Here is a 19,147-nt window from a genome sequence, read left to right on the forward strand (position 1 = left end):
TTTCAAAAGTAACAGTTTCTCAAAGTAATTGTTACTTCCACGGGCTGGTCTTATACATAACATATTTTCCTAAGTGCTAAAAATATGTAACTCTGACCCCCTACACATAACTAACCTACATACACTGTGTAAACACACTATAGTGTGTGTGTTCCACATGATGTTATATCAATTCATCTGTCAGTAGTCGTGTCTTGTCTAATCTATCAGATCTCTATCGTCCCAATAGTTTTACAAGTACGGTACCCCCCTCCCCCCTCGGAAACCAGTTCCACTAACAACTCAATTTTCCCTTTGCAAAACACCAGAATATTGATCGATTAAATGAAAACCTGTAGCACGATATTTGTGCGCATTCTCCAAGACAGGTCAAGGACCTTCCAGCTAACATCCATGAAATCTGAAGACGTTAATAAAATCCACTATTTCGCTTCAAGACGTAACGAATTAGCAATCAGTCTCAGGACGAATTCATAAATTTCAGGGGAACAGGAGATAGCTTTCAATTATTTAATGAAGGGGATAAAAATTAGCTGGCATTCGTGATTTATTAGGCTCAAATATATTTTCCAGTTCAACAAGCGGCAACCAATTTCAGCAGATAATTAACGTCACAGATTTCCCTCGCTTCATTAAGCGTAATTGTTTGTCAATTAGAAACAAAATTTAATGAGGCGCCAGAAGGATTTCTCCACTGGCAACGCTTAGTATTTTTCCTTCTTTTAGAAACGGCAGGCAATGCTCGTAATGTTTTGTACAGTCACCAGCAATAAAAATGCAGTGTCTACAGTCAAGATAGTCAAGAAAAAGTCAGGAAATTACGCTTGTGGTCAAGAATTGTTGCTATTTTTTTAAAAGTATAGCGAATTTACATGGTTATATACCTGTACTGGGATTTCATAAAATTGAATATTTGGAAATCTAAAATTGTATCGAGTTGAAAAATTTAATATTTGGAAATCTGAAATTGTATTGAGTTGTAAAATTGAATATTTGGAAATCTGAAATTGTATTGAGTTGTAAAATTGAATATTTGGAAATCTGAAATTGTATTGAGTTGTAAAATTGAATATTTGGAAATCTGAAATTGTATTGAGTTGTAAAATTGAATATTTGGAAATCTGAAATTGTATTGAGTTGTAAAATTGAATATTTGGAAATCTGAAATTGCATTGAGTTGTGGTTAAGATTTGTTCACTTTCTTTCTTAAAAATTACATTCTTGTATACGTGAATCTTTGTAAAAATATTAAATTCCCCGTCCAGGATCAAGTCTGAAGCCTTACTTTTTGCATGCATTAATAATAAAGCAAGTCTAAATCTCTTGTTAAAGTACAGAATCAGTTTTCCCTTGTGGTAGGGGTTTTCATTGAATAAAAATACATATTTTCTTAATTTTCAACGATACCTAAGTAGAGGGCGATTAAACAAATATTACGAAAAAGGAAAGAAAGGTCATGAAAAAGTCAAGAATTTTGGTTTTGTTATTTTGGTAGATAGACACCCTGAAATGATGCACCTAGATCCTGAAATACCCTCTTTCCTGCAAGGCGTTGTATGTGTTGCCTAACTCTACGGCGGTGGTAGAAGTTGCATTGGAAATTTGCTATTAAAATGCAATTCGCCTTAAGAGTTAGGCAACACACACAACACCTTACAGGAAAGCGAGTATTTCAGCATCTAGGTGTCGCATTTTTATTGCTGGTGACTGTACCTTACCAACACACGTTCTCAGGTTGTATCCGAAAGTTCTAAGAAGCAGGCATGAAGTACGGTCTTGTCGGCAATTGATTCAGGCACTAGGCAAACAAGGTGATAACAAATGCCCATCGCAATGCATGTCGGTTCAGTGCTGCCAACTCAGAACGAATTACCCTTCCCTGAGCAGTGTGTTTCCATTAATAAGTTCACCCCCTGTATGTGTGGGCAAGATAACACCAGATCTAACAAACGGAGAGGGAACTATTTCGCAGAAGTCACTTAGTTTTGTGTACATTGATTTCTTTCTTACTATGATATGGAGAATAGATTTGATCTATTCTACGCCTATTTCTGTCTGATATAAATTACACTGGGGGGAAAGATGGATTGATTTGGTGTTTCAAGTTCACTTTATGTACAGATGGGCTAATCGCGATTGGACCTTCAGTTCAAAGTGAGATTCGAACCACGATGTGCTTCCACGAGAACGTTACCACTACGCTATCCGGGAGACAGCAGATGTTTCTACGTGTATAGACCATATAATGTGTGTGAGTGTGCACGTATATTGATGACGGAAACTGGATATTTGAATATTTATTATTGTGTACCGTGTGGGAGTGGTTAGCACATCGCGCTACGACATCCAGGGTTCGAATCTCGGCTTGGGCATAGGTATTCGTTGTGAGTGTCCTTTCACCATTATCTGCATCTTCGCGATTAGCCACAAGTGGAAGAAAAACGAAGTAAAGTAAACACAGCCATTTGTTGGGAGTAATCGTTACTAAAGGCAAGAATGGCCATTGGGTGGAATTGATGAAGGGACACTGAAAAAGAAACGTCCAAGCACTGATTTAAGCTCAAACTGTGGAACCTTTAGATCCAGAATTCGTCGTGTGTGTGTGTGTGTGTGTGTGTGTGTGAGAGAGAGAGAGAGAGAGAGAGAGATATGTTCTTTCCCCGATTTTCAGAATATTTCCCACGTTGGAATAATGGCTATTCAGCTTTATGTTAAATTAAGGCTTAATACTTTTGTAGACATATCGATTCTCCCCTCCGCCATCGGGCCCTTGCCCTTTAGGGCTGCGATGATTTCAACGGCGACAGCGTAAATGTGCTCAAACTGGAGTTCACAGTGCAAAAAGCCTTATTCGTATGTACATACGCTCTCTCCCGCAATCCCTCTTCCCGGTAAAATCCATATGCCACGGCGACCTCGGCATTTTGACAAAAGGCAAGGAGGGGGAGATGGGGCAAGGTCCCTCCCTTATGGATGTGTCATGCGGGTGTGGCCGGTGACATGACGACCGCCGCCCTCGGGTCGCGAGAGCTGGCCGTGACAGTTTTCGACGCGCGGAAGCACTTCATCGACACCTCCAGGCGCTGACAGAGATAATGTCACCCTTCGGCTCAGTGTTGGCAGAATCTGAGGGTAACATTTCCATTTCCAAGCAACAAAATTTCCCTCTTTTCGCCTAATGTTCCCACTCATCTAAGGAAATCATTTAATATTACTAGTTGTATTATTTTCGTTCACCCATGTTCATGGAAATCTTAAATGAGTTCACCACATAATGCATACAACAATTGTTATCGCTATCAGGGCAGGCGTATCACGTTAAAGCCCTGGTGAGGAATGAATTTATCCATTTCAAAAGTTCATTATTCATCCATATCGTTTCTATTAACCTGAGTGGTATAAAAAGCGACGTAAAGGACAGTCTTCCCACTTTTTTTAAAGGAATACCCCCATGCGGAAATATCCCCCGTGCAACGTCCCACCCTCAAAAACTACACCACACAGGGGCTACGCACAGCCCTACTACACAAAGCTCTACAAGCAGGGGGAGCGAAGCAAAAGTCTTACCTATAAGTGCTAGCTACATTAAATCAATCGGAGAACACAGACTCTAGATATCTCAGGGCTGGGTGTAACGTGAACAACAGTGAAGCTCGAAATGAAAAGCATGAATATCCTTTTGAAAGTGAGAACTAAAATAATATATATATTTATTATCCAAATACAAGGTATTTATAGAAATATAGTGCAAAGTTATAATCAGTGTAGAGCATTGACCCGGTAACAAACTTATTACATGACAAAATGATTTACCTTACATTTACTCGGGTGGTTGCATTCAAATTTATCCCTGTTAGACGTGCCAAAAAGAATGTCTTTATTTCAGTTAATTACCGTACCAGTTGGATCCAAAATTGGCCAAAGTTTTATATCAGGGATCTTCTGTTTCCATGCCACGGAACAATTTTATACTATACTTAGACACCATTAATAATAATAGAAACTTTAGCCCACACGGGAACAGCGCGCTATTCAACTTTATCCCACTTATGGCTTCCCACTTGATTCAACTACACGTGTCCACTAAAGTACTAGTAATTATCTTGGTCACGTGACTAATTAACAAAAACCAATTAACAGTAAAAAGGGGTCCCAAGTGATTACATAAAAGAAAACCCCACGACGAGTCACGATGCGGCGCAACGCAACACGACGGGACGCAAAGCGACACGACACGATGAGTCACTTTGCTTCAGAAAAAACTAGACAAATATTTATTATTGTTATAAATGCTCTTTCTGGAAACAAAGTTTTCGGTACTCTACAAGTTGGTGTGTTGTTATTATTTGTTATTTCGATAAAATAAAATTATTTTAGTTTCATTCTCGCATATAAATGGTTACTGGTACGCCGTGCTGTTGCGTGCCGCCTGAAGAAAGCACTGATTATTATTATTGCATCCAAATAAATGTATAAACACAAGATTATCACATCTGCCATTTCAGGAAATTTAGGTTCTCATTTGCATATTAAACGAAGAGCACTCACCGCAATATATTATATTTTTCTACATTTCCGGTTCGCCCACCGACAGGAGACAAATTTATTACAATAACTTTGTTTTATTCCTTTCATTTATTCTTTACAAGAATTAATGTAACGAAGAATGGACTTTTGTATGGTGCATTAAATAAATAAAATGGATGTCCAATGTCGCAGGAGGAACAGAGTTTTGCCAGAATGGAGTTCTGGTGCATTCCGGCTCACTTTAAGCGCTGCCGCGTCTCCAAAAAATGAAAACTTTTAATTCGCGTACTTCAACCACATAGTTGCTCGGGCAATAAAATATCAAACTGACCTGAAAATGGTTTTTCCTGTACAATTTACGATATGTTTTGTACATTAGATTACAAGATAACTTCTAATAATCCTATTTTTTCACATAATGTAATTGTAACGTAATTCATCTCCTGTGCCACTTCATTCCATAGCGCATCAATTTTGTCCTTATTATGTTTCTCAGTCGATGAATAATCGTACAGCGGAGGCGTCGCTTGCACAACAACGATAAGCTTCTCTGGATCAAGCTTTATTTTTAACCTTTTATGCTGTCAAACGATACAGTGATAAGTCACATGCAGGTGGTGCACTAAGAACAATGGATTCGCACATGCGCAGAGCGTTTTTGTCGCATCGTGCTCCTTCGAGAGCAAATTCCCGGGACCTTCCCTGTTTTGTCGCAAGCCGTCGCAACGTGACTCGAGTCAAATGTTTCGTCCGGTGTGCGGCGGCCCATAGGAGCCCCATGTTAAACGTTCCCCAAGTCGGTTTGCAACAAAAATGACTCGTCGTGATATATCCGGTGTGGGGCTGACCTTACTATAGATCCACCACAGCATTTGAAACCCTGGCATGGAAGCAGTGTTGCCAGGCTAAGTTACGGGGAAGCTTGTAGTTTGCATATTTTCCGAAGTTTCAGAAAGCTTGGCGCCAGTATAATATGGAGTCTGATGTCTTCAAATTTCACTTTTCCCCTTTATGATTAGGTCCGAATTTCTCCCAAAAGGGAAATTTCACTTCATGTGGCAACACTGTTTCGGACCGCCATCTGGAACATGTTAGCTTTCTCCCAACGTACCAGACGATGGGGGAGGGACGGAGAGGTCATTTTCAGGGCTCAAAATTCATGAAACTGTAAGAAAACCTTGAGATGCGATGCTGAATGCTTGAAAAACTTTTTAAAAGTTCTGGTTTCGTTGACGGCTCTTTTTAAAAATTGAACGAGTTCGCCATTGCTTGTAGGGATCAAGTAACCTTGGAGCCACATTAGCGGCGCTCTCCGATACGTTCCTTTAGGAGAAGTGAAAAATGGATTCCATCGGAGTCAAAAATACATCTCAAGACACAACTTGAAAGCGCTCCCGTACAGTGTGGGTTTCCCGCCTGCATACTGCTTGAGCGCGATAGACGAAGCCTCCTTCCTCGCTCCCCCCTCTTTTCTGCCTCTTTTCCCACACAGCACAAATATCCAAGGGATATCCGTAGGATATCCACAAATGTCCAGATCAGATCCCTGGATGTTATGGGTATTCATATCCATAGGATATTCTGTCTTGGATATCCAGTTCAGGATATCCATAGGACGTCTATAGGATAACCCGTCTTTGATATCCAGAGAATATCCTGACCAAGATATCCAGAGGACCTTCTGTTCTGTATATCTTGACAACATCGCGTCCTGGATATACATGAGATCTCCATTGCTGGATATTCATGGGATATACTGTGTTTGTTCATGTGTTATTTAAAAAATGATTCATGTTGCGATATCTGTGGAAAGATTCATTCATAGTGTCCAGCTTTTCACTATACGCTAGTACTCAAACTCTATCATGCAGTCTAAAATAACTCTAAAATAATAAGGGTATTATGCAACTTATGGTACACGTTTGTCTAGCGGGTCGCATGAGTCGCAGGACATGGCATCTCCGGAATGTAAATGCGCGAATACTCGGGAAAGTGCATTGGAAATTGCATCTGACAACGAGTGTGCCTTAAGGGAATTTGCATAACCGGAAGTCACCAACTGGTGTAGGAAAAGCAAGTCTGTCCTGTGAGCGTGGATGCATTTCTTGGAAGTTTGGAAACTCGTTCGATGAAATTTACAACATCGCTACCATCGGTTCTGAAAACGTTTGCACTTGGATGGTTTGTAAGCTCACAAATGATTAAAAAAACTCGTATAGATATAACCATAACTATTTCAGAGAATTCTAGTATTTAATGCTCCTAGTCGTTCCAAATGACAATTTACTGAACTGAGAATGCAGAGTTGACAAGCGTCATCTTTTTATGATATTTCAACTTTTACTAAATCGACACTTACCCTCTAACAATTTATTTATATTATTTTACCTTATGCTGCCATCTATGTTTCTCAGTTGAAACTTCTTTTTTTCCATCTTGTGTTATCTGATTAGTAACATTTAACAAAAAATAGCCATGTTTATGTCATCAAAATTAGTCGCCCGAGACATCCGGCCCTTACGCCACCCCTGGGCGTAGTGTAACGTCGTCACCTTGTAATCAATTGGTCCCGGGTTTGATACCCAGTGCAAACACAGTGGTTCGGATACCACTTTAAACTATAAGCCCGGTTTTCGATTGTGTAGCTTATCTGTGATAAGTTTGAATCTTTAAGTCAATATTAACTCTCTTTCTCTACTTCTATTTAACTTTACCTCTTCCTCTGAATTGCACCTCTCTATATTTCATTCTCTTTTCTATCGTAGATTTTATCTTTTTTCTTTATTTCTTTCTACTCTACTGTCTCTTTATTTCCTCCTGCTTCTATCTCTTTACTTTCTATCATTTTCTCCCTTCCCTTCTTTCTTCCTCGGTTTCTCTATCATTTCTCCATCTTTCTCATTCTCTAATTCCTTCTATCATTTCCTCTATTTTTATTCTTCTCTCTCTCTCTCTCTCTCTCTCTCTCTCTCTCCGTGTTTCTATGTGTCGTTCTTGCCCCATTATTAATTATTCTGAAAAATTTGTCATGTAAGATATTTGAGGCAGAAGGGTAAACATAAAGGTGAGATTCAGCCACCAGGTAACGAAACGATTGGCTCTTCAGAGAATGGTAAAAGATGTGGTTTGAACTGCAAACTGTTCACGCTTCACTCAGAGCGTGCCATCTTTCATTATGGACGACATCCGATCTCCGTCACTTGAAGAAAGAAAGCAGGCACCACATCTAGTTGCGTTCAGGTAATGATTGCTCTTCTAACTGCGAAATAATTTATAAAATTTCCCCCTGCAAAAAGACACCCGTTCCAGGCACCGAGCGGACCGAGCATAACTTTGCATGCAAGGAAATTTTTTTATATATGCAGACGCAACAGACGATTCCGCGCCACTTTTCTCCGGAATTATTCATCTTTTGCCGAGACGACCTTGGAGAACCGTTTCCTCCTCCTAGCTTATTTATGCGAATGACTTTGGAAATTTTCCTTCTGCCGCGGTGCCAGAAATTCTCGCGCCGAACTCTCTCGCCTAATGGATTCCTTTGACTGCTCGCGACGTCAGCGGTAGAAGCGTAGACAAAGGAAATTTCTTCGTCTTGCACCGACGCTATATAGCCTCCAGCACCCACTGAAGATCCGAGGATTTAAAGGTTCCGAAATGGCAGTGGAGAACGTTTTGTGAATATTTCATCTGCGACAATATCGCAGTCCGTGAGTTGCTTCTTTGTTCGTTTCCCGCCAAAGTGTTTGACGTAAGCGCTCGCGTAGGTCACTCGGCCAATCAGTGCTTAGGGTCTATTTCATTGGCTCTTCTGTTGCTGTGCTTACTAGCAGAAAGACAAAAGAATAACGTGTGAAGAGAATATTGCACACCATAAGGCGTTATTTACTTCGATTCTTTTCTGTTTTTCCCAGTAGATGTCTCTGATTATTATATTTTAAAAAATACCGTATATATAACTAAGATATTATTTATTAAGCATATCAATATTAACACAAAAAAATGAAGGCATTTTTAAGTCTCATAGTATAACTCATTTATGTGACCTTGTTAATTGTAAAATAAGTTAATTTCTGTCCAATACACCATCATCCGCATATGAATTACATTTAGATCACTTTTTAAATAACGATTTCGGAAAAATAGTATGGACAACTACATAGTCTTCCATAAAAAAGAAATAACTGTGTAAAAATACTCCTAAATACCGAAGTGCCTTTTTTGGCCAGTCAAAGGGTCTGGGTCTCAGGAGGAACACTGTGCACTTTGGGCCCAAGTGCCCTTATTGGCCCATCTTTGAGTTTGTGTCTTAAGGTGAACACTGTGCACTTTGATCAGAATGAATCCTTTTAACACAATATGTTAATGAACTCTTTATTTTGAAAAAAAACAGTAAGCGATGAGAATATTGAAAGCTGGTAACAATTTTGTTACACAGGATGAACATTGGGATTCGTGAGAACAAAACAGCTGGCACGGTGGAAGTGCATGGCGATGTTGCTCAAGTTGCACAGTGGGTCTCAGGTGGAGCAAAACTATTTCACCATTTCTATTCAACTACATCGCATAAAATACTGTGAAAAATCCGTTTGTAATAGTTCAAATGTTAAAGAAATCTGCAATATTTATTTTCAACATTGATTTTCCAATTTCGTAATATTTTTTTATTAGAATTTCTGTTGTCATGAGAAAATAGTTGTTACCTAGAAACAGAGCTATTATTTGTTTATTATGAAACAGTAGTGACCTCTAGTGAGAATTTTGTAAAAGGACACAATTACAAGTTTTGTGTTGATATGAAATCTCATTGCAGTGTAGAACACAACTGTTGTGGAATTTTAAGATGTGAACAACATACCTTAATTGAATTGAAACTGATCGACTCGGCTACTAAAACTTAGAACAATCGGATGGGATGGGACAGGAGGAAACAACGTTGGACGACTGTTCAGTTGGTCGTGAGCAGTCTGATGACTACCGTGTCCTGCGCATGCGCTTCATGCTTTTCTATTGTATTCATTCTGTGCGACTGGACATTACCAGCGTCGTGGCTGCTTCGTAAGCCGTTCGCGAGTAATGTTAAGGTGCATCGCTACACTTGTAGCAATGCTGTCGCACCGAGCCGGGCCTATTTCCGTCTATGTGACCAGTCTTAGCGGCGAAAATTAGAATCGCTAATTGTATGCTAATCGATTAAAGGACTGTTCCAGGAGTCTGTGGAGCAAGCAAATGAGAAACAAGTCCTCTGCGCAAGTTGGACTAGAGAGGGATCGATCAATGAACGCGTAAGATGGAAAGGGCTTGCATGGAGGGGGAAACGCGGCTCGCTTCCTCCCCTTCTTTACCTTTATGCGTGGCCTTCTTCCACAGGCTCTTGGGACGTAGTATAGTGGTGCCGGGGTGATGGAGAACCCTCTCCAGTCACTACATTGAACCTTGCTGCATGATTTAAATGTCCCAGACTAAGTCTTCGTAATTTGAAAAATAGCCTTCTTGGTACTTTTTGAACATTCCTCTTTAAATGTTTCATTGCTTTCATGCACGTGCTAAATTTTAAAGTTAAAATAACATAATACTACAAGGTAAAGTTAAGTTAGACGTAAGTGGACTAAATATTATTACTCTTAACTTCTAGTATATCTGTACAATAATTGATGACAATCACAACAATGTCTTATTTTCTCTACAGAACGGAACATACGCATGCGCATCGCTTTGCCCTCAGGAAAACATATCACCGACTGGCGCTTGCAAGCACCCGCGATTGGTGGACATCCCAGGCCAATGCTGCAGGGAGTGGATGTGCGACAGTACAGCAGGTGAGTTGTAAGGTGTTGTGATCGTGCTACGTTCGTGTGGAGGCTATGTCGTGTCGTGTGCATATCCACAAACATTCATCACCTTCCTTCTGCCTTTTCCTCTTCACAAGTCGGCTCTCTATCTTGTCCACTTGCTTCGTCTATCTTCGAACACTTTCGGATATAACCGAACATGACGTCAGAGCATGATGGCATGATAACATGACGTGCCTGTCCTACTCGTGTAAGCATGATTGCAACCGGTATTTATTGTAATTCAGATTAGATACTAACTCATAAAAAAACTTCTCACTGCAGTAGAGGCGATTGGGTTCCAAAACTTGGGAGGGGGCAGCTTACTTTCTCTTGGTAGACGAGGCACACTGCGGGAGTCAAAATAGCAAAAGGTTTGGAGGTGCCCAGCCATGTCCCTCTAATCGCCGCCACCGTGTCTATGTATAACATCACAATATACTTTTTTGGTTCACACACAGCGTAACTTTCTTGAAGCATAAATTTTTTATGATCTATCGGGGGTAATATGATACACTCTACAAAATAGTTTGGAAATATTTCCGAAAATATAGCTCCTTACGTCTTTTAATTTCGCAGGCGTGTTCTAAAATCTAAACTCCCAGAGTCCTTTCTTCAGTCTCGCATAATTGCTTTATACCAGACCAGTTTAGCCGCACCTTTGTAGTGAGACACCAAATCCCTAACCTACTCCGGGCTTACAATTGGAAGTAATGTTTCATACAGAAAGAACAATGTGTTCTCCTGGTCACGTCGAAGTATATTTAGATTGTTGTTATTAGATACCAATCTTCTCTATGACACACAAGGAACGACAGTGTTGCAAACTGAGATATTTTTATCCGTTTCTAGTAGTTGAACTATTGGAAGTATATCTGTATATTTATGCTGCTGGCTTTCAGGTAGCATTTTTCAGAGACACTGCCCACATGTCCCTCTTGAGGATTCGCCGCTGGATCCACAACACCTTCATCTCGAGAGATGAAAGCGTATTAGAAAGCCATGTAGTATAGATGGAAAAGAGTTAAGCTTCATACTGCACAATCTGGCTTAGCACGTAACGAAAGGAAACGCTTACGTTGTATATCGAGACGATTCTATTATTTCACATAAGCCGATTGCGCAGAATCTTTTGAACCTAAGATAAGAAGACGAGAAGGAATATTCGGATGACGGCAAAACAGCCAATAATCTTTACGAGAAGAGGAAATGGAAGAACAGAGTGGTGGAAAGCTTCTCGTGAGTTTTGAGATAAGCCGAGAAATTTCAGACTCAGCAGAAAAGATCTCGAGGAAAACCGCCGAGTGGACGCTTAACAGGGACAAAGAAGGGTTTTCAGGTTTCGCCTATATCTCGGAACCAACCGTCTTGGTTCCACTTCGCTTCACAAAACTTATTTTTTCCTCCTTGTGAGGAAGATTTCTACTTTCGGAATGTATGAAATCTTTTCTGAGTGGCACGTTGGAAAAAATACACATTCGACTTGGGTTTGGCACCTTTAACTCGGTGCTGGAGCAAGAAGCATCTGAAGCTACGCCACTCGTGTCCGACCCCCTCCGGAACAGAATGACCAGGTAAGAATGTTTGAGGAAGCACTCACTCAACCGACCGCAATCTGTTCGGGAGGAACGACCCAACTCCTTGTGCGTACCTATCCATAACGCTTCTCAGCCTTCGGTAGCTGTTAGAGTATTCGGAATCGTTTGAATGGCTCTCGGTCTCCGTCGTGACTATTCGGAATCGTTCGGCTGATTTTTGGTCGTTCTCGTAGGTTTTCGGGTTCGTTCGGTTTCTGTAATGGCTGGGCCTATATAAGGCGGACCTGCTCCGTGTGCGTAAGAGAACTGTAATGCGGATACGTAACAGATTCACATGCCAACTGCTGGAATCATGTGACTGTGAACAAACACCTTAAGCCCTCCATTCTTATAACCAGTAGCTCTTGAAACCGAATAAAAAAGTGGGAGAATGTTTACGACGATTTTTTATGGCTATGATCTATTTATATATGATGATTTTTCGTTATCAAGTTTCATATTGTAGACGTTACAATTCTTGTGAAACGAAGCTATTACCGAACTGATGTTGATGTACATTTTTCCATTTTCGTTAATTTGCTTTTCTTTCCCGCGAGAATTTAAACCAATAATGAATATTTATGTATCTGTAGGGACTAAGAAATGAACTACGAACGTGGTTGCTTAAGTGATGTGATTCTAACTGCGTCACAAGTTTTGGCGGGAATACTGATTTGCACATCTCCATATGTAATTGTGTCAATATCGTACTAAACTTTCCATACTGTTTCCTTCCTTCTTCATATTCCTCTGTCATTTAGCTGCTAAATTATTTCGTACCATTTCTCGGCCTCTCCTCTCCCACATTAATTTCTTCCTCATCAGATTTCCCCCATTTTCCGCGCGGGGAAGTCCCTCAAGTGATGGCGGTGCAGTCGAGGGAAGACAAACTCCAGCCCAACAAAGGAATTCCAAAGGAAGGAGCAGCTGGAAATATTGTATAAGATTCATTACAAGGGGATTCCTTCTCAAATCCTACGGTCGTAAGAGGATATTGCCGTCATTTTCGTGGAACGTTTCCAAAGGATTACTCCATAGATTTCTCATTAAAAGGAGAAGAATTTTGGCATGGGACCGTAACCTACATTGCAACTTGAAGAGGCTGTACCAGGCCACGTGTTATTAGAATGCCTCATTCTAGTTTTGCTGCATACACAATGGAGATATTTTAGAGAAAAATCAATGTTTCCATTTTGAGGGATTGTAGCGTACATGTATCCTTTATTTTTATCCCAACTCTTCTCGGATTCCAAAATTCCCGATCCCTTGGGATAATCCTCAACTTTGAAGTTAGTCCGTTTGGATCGCGTATGGAGTTGCTTACAAACAGGATATTCCGATGAGTTCTCCTGAGTATTCCTGTTTCAAACTAACGTGGAGGAGCTAATCCTAAAGCAGACCGAAAATCCGTAATTTAAACTGATTCAGCCGGTGTATGTGGTCGATATTAACTTCTTGCTGGATTTAGTACTTATTAGAGAAATGTTAAACATTGGTAAGCAATTAGTAGCACTAGTAACATGTATTAATTAAACATTAATTACATACTTATAAACGAGTTTACAAGTAGATGGAGTTAGCAGTGAAGGATACAAGATGGCGCAGCCAATAACTTTAGAGTATTTGGCAGATAAGCAGAAAATTTTTATCGTATTGGAAAGTTTTTCACCAGATTTAAGTAAAATTCAATTTCCTCTGTTTTACTGGTTCTAAGGACAATTTGTTGTTCGTTTCTTTCTTAAATTTCCAAATATTGCTGCTTTCCATTGTGTTGCTTTAAATTTTTAAAAGCAATACAATAATAAAAGATGCAAAATATTAAAATGTAGATTTGGTATTGTGTATTCTTTTTATGTATGTTGTTTTCGTGTATTTTGAATTTCCTGCACTTCCTAAGTTCTTATAATATGTTGTCGTATACCTTTAATCAAACCAAAGGTACAGCTACTGTTAAAAATATTCGTGCTGTTAAAGTAGTTTCTCACATTAATTTCAGTCATCCAACTAGTGCACACCATAAAATTCGATATAAATAAATATGGTGTGAATCTGTCAATTATATGCCCTAATAAAATTACACACGATAAACTTTATGGCGCCCAACTAGGCAGAAAGTATCTGTACATCCTGTAATTACTTACGAGTAGTTATGGTGTAGCAGTTCTTCTTGTGAAGTCGATATTGATTTGGAGATGTTTATCCTGGGATTCCTTAAGATTATTTTTTTATTTATACTGGAATAATGCTGGTCAATTTGGTACAACTAGTAAAGATGTGCAATTGTTGTAGTGTGTTCCAGAAGAGTTCAAGTCTGTTATGTAGCGTCGTGTGGTTCAATTATGAAATTTCAGTAACTAGTAACTTAGTAACTAAACTCTTGTTAACATTCGAACGTCCTTGTGCATAAACATACACACTTTTCAGTGTGTAGAAGACTTCAAAAGAGTGCTCGAAGTGTATGCGGAATGATGGTCCCCACAGCTAGCAAAATTTTCGCAAAGCATTTGGTTCACTGTCGCCATGTTATATCATAGGAGTTTTCCCCCAGCTAACACAAGGCTCGACCAAACATCCCCCAGTTAATATGTTCATCTTCAAGCTGTTTCAATCATTTATAGTTATCTAGGGTTCGTACTCAGAAATCTCTGGATTCTTAGCACGTTACGTTAGAGAAAATAGGATATCAGAGAATAATGGGGTTAAAATATAGGCTTATATATGCAGTCCATGGTATATGATATGGTAAATTTCTCGTATCGGACAAACGGATTTCTTCAAATTTACAGGAGAAAATTACTTACCGAATGCAGTTTCTTTAGAATTGTGGAAGTTCGGGGAAGTGTTTTCTCGCATCGTTCATTGAATTTTGCCGATAAATCATCTATTTTTCGATATAAATGTGTGACCGATGCACGAAAGCTCTTGCATCCATTTACTTCCAGGTGGATGTAGCCTGTGTGTGATAACGTAATCCGGGTCAGTGTTTCCAAACACGTGTTTTTGTAACTAAAGAAGGGACGTTTCCTCAAATGGTTTGTGGGATTATGTGTCAATGGTTCGTGGGGCTATGCGAGAATGGCGTGTGGGGCTACGCATATTTTTTTCTAAACCAATTTTTAACTAATTTAACCTATACGTGACCCTACCTAACCTAACCTTACCGGAAATGGTTCGTGGGGCTATGCGTCAATGGTTTGTGGGGCTACGTAGGTATTTTTGGGTGTAGTGGGGTGGAAACGCTGCATGCCGAGTACGGTAGTGAAACTGTGACCGGCATTTTGCGTGTTACCGAAGGCAAAAAGAAACAAAGAAAACTTACTCGATATGTCGCAAATATAGCTTATTTCCGTGAAATAAGCGAAATGCCACCTTCAGAAATGTTTCTCAATGCAGAATACGTAAGTAGGAATATTCAAATTAAATGAACTAGCAAATTTCAGCCGTTTGTCCGATAAGAGAAATTTACCAAAAGGGGAGGGAAAATGGAAGAAACAAGAAAAAAAACACTAAAAATAAATATGATGTAGAAGTTTCCATAAGCGAGAAAGATGAGGAATAAAGCAGGAAGAAAACAAGAAAGGAAAGGGACCATGTTCAGCAGCATGTAAAGCCGATATATAAGCCTTTGTATTGTTGGACTTTGATACTGTTTGCAAGAATTCCAGAGGGAGGGTGGGTTAGGGAAAGAGAGAGAGGGATCAGTGAGATGGAACGCCCCCTCTTCTCTAACCCTTCCAACATTTCCTTCTTCCCTGAAATCAGTTTGGTTCCCTTGAGACTTGGGACAGCAAGGGATGCCATCAATAATTTCTCCTTTGGCATAACCCGCTCTTTCATATTTTAATGCCAAGCCTTCTTTGTACACCTGCACACCTTGCTTTCGTGGCCTCTCCTTGCGTCCTCCAAGGAACTAGAGAGCGAGAGAGAGGTAGGGATTTCTCACAAGGAAACTGAACGTCGAATTTTCCTGTTGTCGAACGGTACGAAATATCAGTGAAATTCAAACTGAACTAAATGTTATCTCTCCTTCTCTATTTCCCTCTCATTCTGTTTGTTTTTTCTCTATTTTCTCTTACTTCCTCTGTCACTCTTTCAATCTCTCTCTTCATACATTTGTCTCTATTTCTTTATCCTTCTATCTCCGACTTTCTCTATCTATATCTCTCTATTTACCTCCTTTATCTCTTCCTATCTTTCATTGTCTCTTTGTTTCTCCTACTTCCCCTGTCTTCTCTTTTTTTATCTCTGTTTCTCTGTCCCTCTTTCTGTCTGTACATTTCCATTCTTACTCCTTATCTCTCTCTCTCTCTCTCTATTTCCCTCCTTTCTCTCTCGTTCTGTCCCTCTATCTTCGTGTCTTCCTTTTTCTCCTACCATTTCTTTGTCTCTCTATTTCCCTTCTTTCCCTTTCCTTTCTTTACCTATTTCTTCCCCTCTCTCTATCCCTCCTTTCCCGTCTTCACGGTAGGGCCTCCCCCATGGCGCAGTGGTAGCGTCATTACCTTGTAATCGAGGGGTCCCGGGTTCGATACCCGGTGGAGGCACAAGTGGTTCGGATCCCACTTTAAACTGTAGGTCCAGTCCCGATTAGCCTTACTGTGCATAAAGTGGACTTAAAACACCAGCTCAAACCAAACCGTCTTCACGGTGACAGATTCTATACCTGGTGGAGGCGCGTAGTGGTTCGGATCACACTTTAAGCTCTAATTTAGAATTCTGTGCATAAAGTGGGCTTAAAACTGAAACTAAACCTTATGGCAGGTAAGAAAAGTGTCAATATAGGAAAAATTAAATTCATTTTTGAAGCATTTTTCTTAGTTTTGATACCTTTGTATACTTAAGATTCATAATATTCCACATGAAGAAGAATCGACAGGGCGTCTGACTGCCATGTGGCGGACATGGGTTCAATTCCTTCAGGTTTTCTCTTTCCCTTTATCCCAACATATTTTTCTTTCTCTCTCTCTCTTTCCCCCTTTCTCCATCCCTCTCTCTTCCTTGTCTCTTTTTATACCTCACTTTCTTTAACTTTCTATTATCTACCTTCTCTTTTTCTGTCTTTCTTCATCTCTTCCTATATCCTTTACTTAACTTCTCTATTCTTCTTTATATTTCTTCCTCTCTCTTTCTTCCTCCCTATCTCTCTCGCTTTCTTTCAATTGTTCTCCTTCTTTTTCTGCCTCCCTCTCACAGCCTCCCTTCTGTCTCTCTCTTTCTCCCCCCCTCTCTCTCTCTCTCTCTCTCTCATCCTTTCTTTGTCTTCCTACATCTACCTCTTTCTCTTTTATTCTTTCTATCATCTTCTCCATCTCTCTCCCTGTCTTCTTATATCTACCTTTTCCCTACTTTCACTGTGTTGTTCTTTAATTCTCTTTCTGTGCATACGTGCCTCCGTGGCATGGTGCGGTGTACAGGGTTTCCCCATTTGTATAATTTTATTCTCATTACATGTAGTTTTGGTGTAATTCTGATCAGCGAACAAGTTAAAGTCTGCCCCGAAGACAAAGGATTGAGTCGATTACGTTTATCGGTTTCCGATGCCCCGGGTGAATTTTGTACAGGAACAGCAGATAAGCTGACCTGTTAATCAAGGCGATAACGCACGAAAATCCCAGTCGAGCTAAAAATGCACTTTTTTGACTCGAATACCGGATCGATTCATCAATATTACCATATCGTATAGTTAAGACAAAGCTGCTCGTAATTAAACAGCATGGGCGAACCTTGTTCAGGGGAGGGATGCAAATGATTTCCCTCGGATTCTCATTTGGCCAAATTGCGTGCCTATTGTAAAATGTTCGGTTGGTTTGATAGTACCTTACTGCCTTGCTTACGACTTTCCAGCCTCGCTCTGTCAGTGCATGTATTTCGTCTCTTTCTTAGTCTTTCCCCCTTTTTCTTGACTTCTATATCTTTTTCCATTGCTCTGTATCTCTTTCTTCTCTTCGCCTCCCTCTCTTCCTCCGCCCCTTTTTCTCTTACTTTGTTTCTTTCCTTCTCTCTCTTTCTTAGTACTCCTCTATATCTCTTTCTCCGTCTCCGCTTTTCTCTCTTTCTATATTTCATCTCTTTCTGTGTCTCTCTTGGTCTCTATTTTCTCTAGCTCTTCTAGTCTCCCTCTATTTCTTTCTTCGTCTCCCGTTTTTTCGTTGTCTTTCTATTTCTACGTGCTCTAGGTCTCTCATTCTTCTTCTCTCCTTTTACCATTTCTCCATCTCCAATTTTCTCTTATGTATTTCGTTTCTCTCTCCCTCCTTTCTGTTAGCATCCTTCTCTCATTCTTCATCTTCTAGTTCGACCCTCTTTCTTAGTCTCCATCTATATATATCTTCATCTCCCCATTTCTCTCTGTCCCTATCTCTCTCTCTTAATCTCCCTGTATCTCTTTGTCAGACTTCAGTTTTCAATGTATTATTCAATCATTGTATTATCTTTATTGTATTATCTTGATCATTGTGTTTTTTCTCTGCTTTTATTAATTCATTGTATGTGACGTGGGTTGGTTGTAAGAACGGCCCATGATCCCGAGACACGCCTGCTTAAATAAAGACCCATTCTATCCTATATTTCTGTAAGATCACAAACTTTTAGGAGATAACTAACTAAGAAGGCCCGCTGTGCGAATGAAAATTATAAATATATGGAACAGGTGTCACATGCTATTTTGGACATCCCTATTCTTCTTCCCGTTACAGTCTTCTTCCCCATCTTCTGCTAACGGTGAGACTACCTCTTGCCTGTCAAACCGCATCATCTATCTTAGGTTCAAGATGACAGCGTGGTTCCTACGATGAGGCGTTCCCTCGTCTTTATGCTCTCATATGGCGTTATTTGGGATACCCAAGACTACGGAAATGAGCGTGTTTCAATAGAAAGTTCTGCCATAGCTACAGATGCTTTTTAAATCATGTAAATTTGGGTATATCAATAAAAATGACTAATGAATTGCATTCAGGTTAAAATAAATTACTATTAGATACAGAAAACATTTACCAAACATTTCAATGTGTGGTGCCAAATAGGCACTGACAAAAATAATAAAAAATATATAGAAACACTAAAATAGGTTAGAAATTATGCTACTTTGTTTGTTAACCTGTTGCAAGAGACTTAGAAATATATGATTATATTGTCAGCGGAACTTAATCCTACTTTTATTCCTGGATTCGAATCCCGGTCTGGGCATGCGTGTTCTTTGTGACAGTCCCTTCATCA

At 39.8% G+C, this 19,147-nt stretch overlaps 1 protein-coding gene across 1 annotated transcript in view; it reads left to right on the forward strand.

Annotated features, from left to right (window-relative positions):
- Window positions 1-19,147, forward strand: part of Ccn (cellular communication network factor protein Ccn) — a 419,483-nt gene that overhangs the window by 363,878 nt on the left and 36,458 nt on the right. Inside the window, exon 5 of the mRNA XM_083144480.1 lies at window positions 10,214-10,343. Coding sequence (XP_083000606.1) covers window positions 10,214-10,343 — 130 coding nt within the window. The remainder of the gene's footprint in view (window positions 1-10,213; window positions 10,344-19,147) is intronic.

Source organism: Lepisma saccharinum, chromosome 23 (genome assembly GCF_977018435.1).
Source record: "Lepisma saccharinum chromosome 23, izLepSacc3.1, whole genome shotgun sequence".
NCBI lineage: Eukaryota > Metazoa > Arthropoda > Insecta > Zygentoma > Lepismatidae > Lepisma > Lepisma saccharinum.